At 54.7% G+C, this 9695-nt stretch overlaps 1 protein-coding gene across 1 annotated transcript; it reads left to right on the top strand.

The window, feature by feature from the left end:
• Positions 1 to 3503: 3503 nt before the first annotated feature.
• Positions 3504 to 9415, top strand: KRT3 (keratin 3). Its single transcript, XM_087855434.1, has 9 exons — positions 3504 to 4163; positions 5214 to 5434; positions 6204 to 6264; positions 6644 to 6739; positions 7030 to 7194; positions 7592 to 7717; positions 8044 to 8264; positions 8619 to 8653; positions 9102 to 9415. Exons 1-9 carry the CDS (start codon positions 3504 to 3506, stop codon positions 9413 to 9415), a joined length of 1899 nt encoding a protein of 632 aa, XP_087711560.1.
• Positions 9416 to 9695: the final 280 nt, after the last annotated feature.

Genomic DNA, 9695 nt, shown 5'->3' with positions numbered 1-9695 from the left:
GGCCGAGGCCCCGCTTCCTCTCATTCCCAAGTCATGGCGCTGGGTATGATTTCTGTCTATCCAGCCCCAAGCTGTGCTCCCATTCCCTGTGGGGCCTCCATGGATACGTGCAAATGGAATCATCATTTTATGGGATTGATTCTTTTGACAGGCATGAAAGCTGAAATTCTCCGTGGCGGGTGCAGACAAAAGCAGTTCACGATCGTGAACACGGCCTGAACTCAGGGGGTGTGCTAGGTACTTTCCAGGCATGACAATGACCTTATGAGAGATTTAGCATTAATACATTACAGATGAGGAAATTATTAATTACATTAATAATTACAGACGAGGAAACTGAGGCCCGGAGAGGTTAAACCCTGCTCAGGGAAGTGCAGTGACAATGGAGATTTAAAAACTGGGTCTGGGTACACCTGAATTAGTATGACGTTGTATGTCAGTTAAACTCCCATCGGAAAAAATTTAAAACTGGGTCTGTTTGGCTTCCAAGTGCATACTTTTTAATATTAAGAAAAAGAAATATGGCCTAATTTTTGCGATATGTTTTTTAAGATTTATTTATTTATTTTAGAGAAAGAGAGAGAGAGAGAGAGAGCATGAGTGGGGGGAGGGGCAGAGAGAGAATCCCAAGCAGACTCCACACTGAGTGCAGAGCCCAACATGGGGCTCCATCTCGTGACCCTGAGGTCATGACCTGAGCCGAAATCAAGAGTCAGACGCTTAACCGACTGAGCCACCCAGGCACCCCTGCAATACATTTTTTGAAACATTGGACAGATCCCATTCACCCAGCTCTGTTCCTGTGAGATCTAGAAGGGCAGAGGTGATTGGCCATCTTCAATGGTTAATGATGCTGAAACCCAGCAGATCTAAACAGCTTTGGTCATGTTTAGTCACAGGGTGGGGCTGGCCCAGTTCTGGGTTTTGTTCAATCTTTAAAGTCTGGTTCTTCTGAGGGAGCAAAGTGGAGGAGGGTGTCTATGTGTGGCCACCCTCTGGGCCTTGGGCTAATTTCACTTGCCGTTAAGCCTGGGCCAGTGGCTGGGGAAGGTCAGGGATCTGGTTTAGACCTGCTAGGGAGGGGATCCCAGTACTGGGCGAGGGGCAGATTGTAGGACCTCAAATACCCAGTCAACTTCAAGCTAATTCTGTGATTGATTGATTCTTTTTATTTATTTATTTTAAAAAAAGGTTTTATTTACTTGAGAAAGAATGAGTGAGTAAGCTAGACAGAGAGAGAGAGAATGAGTGGGGGCAGGCAGAGGGAGAGGGAGAAGCAGGCTCCCCACAGAGCCGGGAGCCTGATGCGGGGCTCGATCCCAGGACCCTGGGATCATTACCTGAGCCAAAGGCAGACGCTTAACTGACTGAGCCATCCAAGTGCCCCTGATTGATTCTTTTTAATTTAAAATATAATCGACATACAATATTACATTAGTTTCAGGTGTGCAAATAGTGATTCCGAAATTGCATACGTTACAAAGTGCTCACCAGGATAAGCGTAGTTGCCATCTGTCACCAAACAAAGTTACTACAATACCATTGACTATATTCCCTACGCAGTACTTTACATCCCTGAGACTTACTTATTTTATAACTGGAAGTTTGTACCTCTTAATCCCCTCCACCTATTTTGCCCAATCAGAGGGGCTTGAGTGATCGAGTGATTCTTAATTGGTTGGTTTTACGACAGTTTTCCACTGGAAAGGAGGAGGCACTCATTTTGCACGTGTATTTTGTTAAACTGCATACGATCTCAATTAGCTTAGGCTATCTCATGTCATGGGATTTGAACCCACTTTTGCCTGGTTTTATTTGGTTGTAATCCGTAAAGGCTTAATTCATTCATGAATTCATCAGTTGATTAATTGCTTGATTCGTTCAACCGAACAACTTTATGAGCATCTGTTTTATTGGCCAAGCACTGCGCTAAGAACCAACGGATCCAGTACATTAACAAGACTGTAAACTCCTGGAAAGCATATGGCTTTATTCTGGGGGAAGGGGCCAAGACGATGGGTAGCCTGGGGGTAACAAATGGCAGAGAGAAGGACAGAATGGGAGAACCAGGCCACAGAAGAAAATTTCATTTCCTCTGCACTTGGGCCATTCCCAGCCCCACCCAGCACTGAACAAGCCCCTGTCCTTTCCTCCTTTCTCCCCACTGAGGCGGCTCCTGCTGCAGTCGCACGGGCCACACCCTTAGCAGGGCCTAACGTGCAGCAGAGAGAACGAAAAAAGACCTGTCCTGGAGAGATAAGCGGCTAATTTGGCAGGAACGCTTTCCTCTTGGACAAGCCAAGCCCAGTCCCTAAGCCTCTGAAAAACACCAGGCTGGCAGGTTCTCAGGCTTTCGGAGTCAGACATGTATGGCAGCCCTGTGGCTCTGCCAGGTCTGGCTTCCTGAGGCTGGGGGTGGGGTCTGGATACCGAGGCCACAGACTCCTGGGAGCACAGCCCCTCAATCCGAGAATGGTCCCTGTGTGTCTTGCTCACTGAGTCTCTGTACCTTGCACAGTGCCTGGTACGAGTTAGGCAACCGGTCAATAATTTGGTGAACAGGTGGTAGAATGGATGTTTGAATTTCCAGTCGTCTGGGACTTGGGCTGAAACCAGAGAAGTGCCAAAAATGTGGGGAGCAAGAAAGGAAGTTTTAAAGATGCCCCAAGATGTGGAATAATGCACAGTTTCTCTGGGAAGGTTTCAAAACCAGCAAGCCAGCAAGCAGACATTTCTCACGTTGAATTTTGCTAATGTCTCATTAAAGCGCGTAAGTGCTAGCCTCCCTCTTTCTCAGAAGACTGTCATGAACCCAAAAGCCATTGCCTCTTGAACTGCAGCTTGGGATAGAGGGGGAGCCCGGGAGGCAGGTTTGTCATGGCTCTGAGCTCTGTTTCCAGGAAGGGAGGAAGAGAGGTGTATTACCTGAGCCAAAGGTCAGCACAGAGCTGAGCACACAGTGGGCACTCAATGACCACGTGTTGACTGTGGAGTGAACCGAATCACCCCTTCTGTTGGGATACTTGCGCCGAGTCTTTGGGTGGGCTTCACTGTGTCCACTACCCAGACGACCAGAACCTCCCCAGCCCACCTTCCAGTCCATTCTTTCCACGGCTGAGGGCAGATAGATGGCCGCTGAGCCCCTGGCGGGGATGAGTGTGCCTCCTGGGTCCTGTCAGACAAAGCTAGGAGGTGGCCATGCCCAAGCATGGGGCACGCCTGCCACCACCCCCTGCCAGGTAAGCCTGCCACCTTAGCATTTTTACCATTTCAGATTATTTTCAAGGTGTGTTTAGTAGCCTGGAACAAACTTATTGCCTTGGAGGCAAACCCCACCCATGACTATTTGGGAGTAATTATCTCTCCTTCGTTTGAGCCCAGCCACCTCCTTGAGATATATAAAGGGATTTATTCTGCACAGGTCTTCAGTTCCCTTCCCTCTTCCTCTGACTCTCAGTGTCCTGCTTGACTCTGGTGCTTTTCCTTCTTCAAGCTCTCTCACCATGAGCAGACAAGTCTGCAGGACGTCTGGGGGCGGCAGCCAGGGCTTCTCGGGCCGCTCCGCCGTGGTCTCCGGCAGCAGCAGAATGAGCTGTGTGGCCCGCTCCGGGGGAGCCGGCGGAGGGGCCTGCGGGCTCCGGGGTGGAGCGGGCGGCTTTGGCAGTCGCAGCCTCTACGGCCTGGGCGGCAACAAGAGCATCTCCATCAGCGTGGCTGGTGGCTCCCGGGCTGGTGGCTTTGGGGGAGGGCGTAGCAGCTGTGGCAGCGGCTTTGGGGGTGGCTATGGAGGTGGCTTTGGTGGTGGCTTTGGTGGTGGCAGAGGAATGGGAGGTGGCTTTGGAGGAGCTGGTGGCTTTGGTGGGGCTGGTGGCTTTGGAGGGGCTGGTGGCTTTGGAGGGGCTGGTGGCTTTGGTGGAGCTGGTGGCTTTGGTGGAGCTGGTGGCTTTGGAGGGGCTGGTGGCTTTGGCGGGCCCGGTGGCTTTGGTGGGCCTGGAGGCTTTGGTCCTGGTGGCTTCCCTGGGGGAATCCAGGAAGTGACTGTCAACCAGAGTCTCCTGCAGCCCCTCAATGTGGAGATCGACCCCCAGATTGGGCAAGTCAAGACCCAGGAGCGGGAGCAGATCAAGACCCTCAACAACAAGTTTGCCTCCTTCATCGACAAGGTGATGAAGCTTTGACCAGGCCCCCATTTCTAGGCTGGGACTTAGCGTTTGACATTTGGACAGTGTTTAGGATCAATCTTGGATGAGCCAGGCTGGATGCGGATGGTTAGGCAGAGCCCTAGGGTCTGGGAAGATGTTCAGGGCTGATGAGTTTGCCTACATGGTCACCTGAATAGGAAAGACAGTGGGCCCCTCTTTGGACGTGGACAACCGCAAATTCTGCTTGTCTGGCTCCCTGCTCAAGGCTCCCGACTGTTGCCTTGTCCGGGCCTAGGCTGGTGGCAATGGCAACCCAGGGCAAGAGCCACGACAGGAAGGGGTCTGACCCAGGACTGGGTGTTTTTCAGGCATGAGCTGCCCTTTGAGGCTTTCTGGGAGGCCTGTTCCTTCCCTGCCCCTGTGCCAGGCAAGGAGGTGGGTGCCCTAGAGAAGGGATTAAAGAGGCTTGCCTGGAACCTTAGTCCCAACAGGTCTGCGGAGAAGCTGGCAAGGAGTCTGCACCCCTAATTCGACCCGGTCAGGAACAGAAGGGTGCTTGGTGCCCTCCAGACCAGGGTAACCTCCACCGATGGGCTCCCTCCTGTCATGCTGATTATGGCATTTCAATCAGTATCACTGCCCAGTGATCCACATCTTCGAAGGGCTGAGTGTCAGGAGAGCTTTAGGCGGGAGTATGCCGCTGAGGGTCAAGTACATTTCTGCAGAGCCTACTGTATTGGTGGAGGTTGGGCTAGAGTCCCGAAGTCCCCGGGGGACACCCAGCGGTCATCTTTACAACTCCGCTTCCAGACAGGGGCTACCTCCAGTTGCCCCACCTGTCTCTCCTCCTCCTGGAACTTTCCAAACCATGCTGCATCTATAGTGGCCCGACTGAAGCAGTCACCTGCCTGCAGCCTCTCCGGCTACAGTAGGGACTTCCCTTCACATCCTTTCTAGGTCCTTGTGCTGGGGGATGGGGACATTCCGATGCTCAGTCCTACCTGAACCGAGGCCCCCGCTGGGCCGCTGCCGCTAGTGTTGGCTGACGCGGCGTCCCCCAATGCACTGTAGGTGCGGTTCCTGGAGCAGCAGAACAAGGTCCTGGAGACCAAGTGGGAGCTTCTTCAGCGGCAGGGCACAAATGCCGCACCCGGCACCAACAACCTGGAGCCCCTTTTTGAGAGCTACATCAGCAACCAGCGGGGTTACCTGGACAATATCCTGGGGGAGAGGGGCCGCCTGGACTCGGAGCTGAGGAACATGCAGGACCTGGTGGAGGACTTCAAGAAGAAGTGAGTGACAGACGCATGAGCGGGAAGTTGCCACGGGCCACACAGGCTCAGAGTGCCAGCTCTTCCTGCGCTCCTCCTGCCGCCGGCTGTGGTGTCCCCCAACCTGTCTTCCTCTCCTTACCTTCACAGAGGACAGCTTGGTTCACTGGGCTGCCCATGCGCCCTCCTTCCCCAAGGATGAGTGAAGTTATGGCAAGTGGGATGAGTTTAGGGTTGGGGAAGCACTTCCTCATGGTCCACGTTGGGGAAGGTTCTGGTTCTAGGATCTGAGGGCTGCTGGGACAACTCATAGTGTGGTGACCAACCGTCCCAGTTTCCCTGGGACTGAGGGGCTTCCCAGGACGCGGGAGTTTCAGTGCCAGAACCAGGCCAGTGTGCTGGGACAAACTGGAATGGCCGGTCCCCTTAACATTCGAATAGGGGGATGGTAAGGAGGATGTGTTCGGCTGAGAGGGGCGGCGGAGGGACAGGGATGGAGAGATGAGCGTTCCGTTTCGGACAATAGTGGTGTTTATGATTACCTCAAAACCCAAACTCAGCTATTTTTTTTTTAAAGATTTTATTTATTTATTTGACAGAGAGAGACAGCCAGCAAGAGAGGGAACACAGCAGGGGGAGTGGGAGAGGAAGAAGCAGGTTCCCAGCGGAGGAGCCTGACGTGGGACTCGATCCCAAAGCTCTGGGATCACGCCCTGAGCTAAAGGCAGACGCTTAACGAATGACTGCGCCCCCCAGGCGCCCCTCAGCTATTTCTTTTTAATCCTTACAGGTATGAGGATGAAATCAATAAACGTACAGCCGCCGAGAATGAATTTGTGACCCTGAAGAAGGTAAGGGCTGTGTGTGAGGTTCCTGGGGCTCGTGGGCACAGGGGTCCAGCTGAGCTGGGGAATCTTCTTACACCACCGCCAAGTTCTTCTTACACCACGGAGCTGCCAAGTTCAGGTAGCTAGAGCAAAAAAAAAAAAAAAAACAAAAACAAACCAGGAGCCGGGTGCACTATAGTCTGGAAAGATCCCTAAAAGAGTCGGTTCATTTGTTTTTCATTTTGAACCATGCCAAGGGGATGTGAGTCACTCCTTCACGTGCAGACCAGCCTCGGACAAGGACCGGTCACTCGCCAGCCCGTCCTGACTCTTGCCTGCTGCACGTACGGTTTGTTGTTGGTTCCTTGGGGGTATGAAGCCTTCACGCTTCTGTCTTTCTCAGGACGTGGACGCGGCCTACATGAACAAGGTGGAACTCCAGGCCAAGGTGGACGCCTTAATGGACGAGATCAACTTCCTGACGACCCTCTACAATATGGTGAAGATGTTACCTCCTAAGAGGGGAGCAGGGGAAGATGAGATATTCTCAGAGGCAGGGACACTCTGGTATCTAGAGCCCAGGAAGACAGCCTAGAGAGAGGGCCCCTTGTTGGGGTTCTGTAGGATGGACTACAGACATGGGGTTCTCTGAGGGGCTGGGGGGCAGGGTGGGGCAGACACACTTTCCAACTTGAGTCAGAGAATGGGTTTGTTGTTCAGGAGTCTTTCCGGGCCTCTGTGTGCTTGTCGCAGAGCCCCAAGAGTTAACAGGCCCCTCTGTGTTGGCAGGAGCTGTCCCAGATGCAGAGCCATGTCAGTGACACGTCTGTGGTGCTGTCCATGGACAACAACCGCAGCCTGGACCTGGACAGTATCATCGCCGAGGTCAAGGCCCAGTACGAGGAGATTGCCCAGAGGAGCAAAGCGGAGGCCGAGGCCCTGTACCAGACCAAGGTGGGAGCTAGGCACCTCTGATAGGGACTGCTGGGTGGTGAGTCCCCTGTGGTCACTGGGTGGACTCCTCTTGGTTCTACTCTCTGGAGACGTCTTTCTAATGGTTGTTCAGTTGCAGAAAGTACCGCCCCTGGGGGAATGTGGTTCCACTGTCCCCTGTCAGGCCACGTGGGATGGATTCTAGCTTGCTCAGGGCCCGCAGGGTGGAAGAGCTCCTACCATGGCAACCCAGATGTTCTCTTCCCTGCGGCCTCCGAAGTGCCCCTGCTGAAACATAATCCACGCCAATTGAACAAATGCTGACTAAGCCCCTCAAGGTTGGGTGGGTAATGTTAGGGATGGAGAAACGAGTCAGGCAAAGCTGCATCAAGACCCCATCTTCCCTTCTGTTTTCCAGTTGGGGGAGCTGCAGACCACGGCCGGCAGACACGGGGATGACCTGAAGAGCACCAAGAATGAGATCATGGAGCTCAACAGAATGATCCAGAGGCTGCGGGCTGAGATTGAGAATGTTAAGAAGCAGGTGGGAGGGCAGTGGATACTGGTGCCTAGAGGGACTGGCGGTGGGGGTGGTGCTGGGGGTGAGGATTGTAGGGCTCCTGGTCTGGAATGGACTTCTGGGGTCATCTCAGGCAGCACTGGCCTCCAGGGAGTTCAAAGACCAAGCCAGTCTAGAGGGCTGGTAATCTATAGGGCAAATATCTCAGTAAACGAAGACAAGATAGAGTTGTTGGGGAGTGGCGTCGCCTGGCTTGAAAATGCTTGCTATGGGATAAGCTACTGTAAGACTCAGAAAGTCTGGAACCCTCCTCCTAGGCTCATCTCTTCCCCTGCCTCCCCCTGCCCTAGAATGCCAACCTGCAGGCGGCCATCGCTGAGGCCGAGCAGCGCGGGGAGCTGGCTCTCAAGGACGCCAACGCCAAGCTCCAAGAGCTGCAGGCTGCCTTACAGCAGGCCAAGGATGACCTGGCCCGGTTGCTAAGGGAGTACCAGGAGCTGATGAACGTCAAGCTGGCCCTGGACGTGGAGATCGCCACCTACAGGAAGCTGCTGGAGGGCGAGGAGTGCAGGTGGGCCTCTAATTCCATCTCCCCACCTTCCCTGACTGAAGGCACGAGCTGCGGCCCAGATAAGTAACCAAGTAAATGAGAATGGAGGCCAGCCGTGTAGAGAGGCTCCCACCTTGCACAGGCCTTGCAGAGACGCACTTGCTTTCAGCAGCCCATTCTCTTCCATAGGTAGCTGAAGTGCATGGGCAGCCAGTGCACCAGGGGTCTCTTACGGCCCATAGAAGGGCGCAGGAAGGGCACTGATCTGCCTGGCCCTGAATTCAGTTCTCGTTGCTGTTTAACACCTTCATCCATGAAAGACTGCTGGAAATTTGCTTTGTGACAGAGCTATCTTTCTCTTGCTTTCTCCTACAGGATGTCTGGAGAGTGCCAGAGCGCTGTCAGCATCTGTAAGTAGCCAAAACAACCACGACAGTGAGAACTGATTCTGAAATATCTGCACTAACACGGGGCAGTAGCACCTTACTTAAAAAATATTTCTATGGAAGCGGGAGAGGTTTTCTGTGGGTGGAAGGGGCAGCAGATATGATTTTGTCATTGTTTTGGGTTCAGGGCACTCTTAATAGATCTATATGGGACGGGGGCCTATCCAGCAGGGAGCCTGTTAATGGGAGGAGAAATTCCAGATCATCTCCAACGGAGTCATCCCTAGAAGGAACCACTGGAAAATCCATTAATGACTTAGCACTATGGGGCGAGTACCTCATGCCACTAGAATGGATCACAATCATCTCCAGGAGCAAAGCCGCCCATCACCCCGGGCCCAGGGGGTCCTTAGTTATGATAGAGGGAGGTGGGCGCCGGGCGCTAATCGCCCTTCCGTCCTCTCCCCTGCAGCCGTGGTCAGCAGCGGCGGCGCGACGTCGGCCTCGGCAGGTGGCTTCGGCGGCGGCTTCGGCGGCGGCTTCGGGGCGGGAGGGGGCGCAGGCAGCGGCTTCGGCCGGGCCGGCGGCGGCAGCGGCTTCGGCGGCGGTAGCGGCGGCCGCGGTTTCGGCGGCGGCAGCGGCTTCGGCGGCGGCCGCGGTTTCAGCGGCGGCAGCGGCTTCGGCTCCGGGGCCCGCTGCGGGGTCAGCGGCGGAGGCTTCAGCTCGGGCAGCAGCCGGGGTGGCAGCGTCAAGTTCTCCCAGTCCTCGCAGCGCAGCTCCAGATAAACGCGGCGCCCGGGCCTCGCAGCCGCCGCGGCGCCTCGCGCCCCCAGCCGCGCCTCCCCTCCGCCCTCAGCGCCACCCCCCACCCCCACGCCCACCCCAGCACCGCCCCCTCCCGGGCCGCTCTTTGGGGCTACAAGACCCGAGCCTCGGGCTCCTCCATCAGGAGCCCCGGCCGAGCACAGCCTCGAGAATTTCAGGCTCCCGTGGGTGCCTGATTGTCCAGAGGTGGTTTCAGCCACCACCTTGTCCTGCCCTTGGGGTCCCCTCCCTGGGGGGAATG

The sequence above is a fragment of the Ursus americanus genome, chromosome 25 (assembly GCF_024610735.1).
Source record: "Ursus americanus isolate L20-20 chromosome 25, mUrsAme1.1.p, whole genome shotgun sequence".
In the NCBI taxonomy this organism is placed as follows: Eukaryota; Metazoa; Chordata; class Mammalia; order Carnivora; family Ursidae; genus Ursus; species Ursus americanus.
Note: the sequence above shows the minus strand (reverse complement) of the source record. Positions and strands in the feature narration are given on the sequence as shown.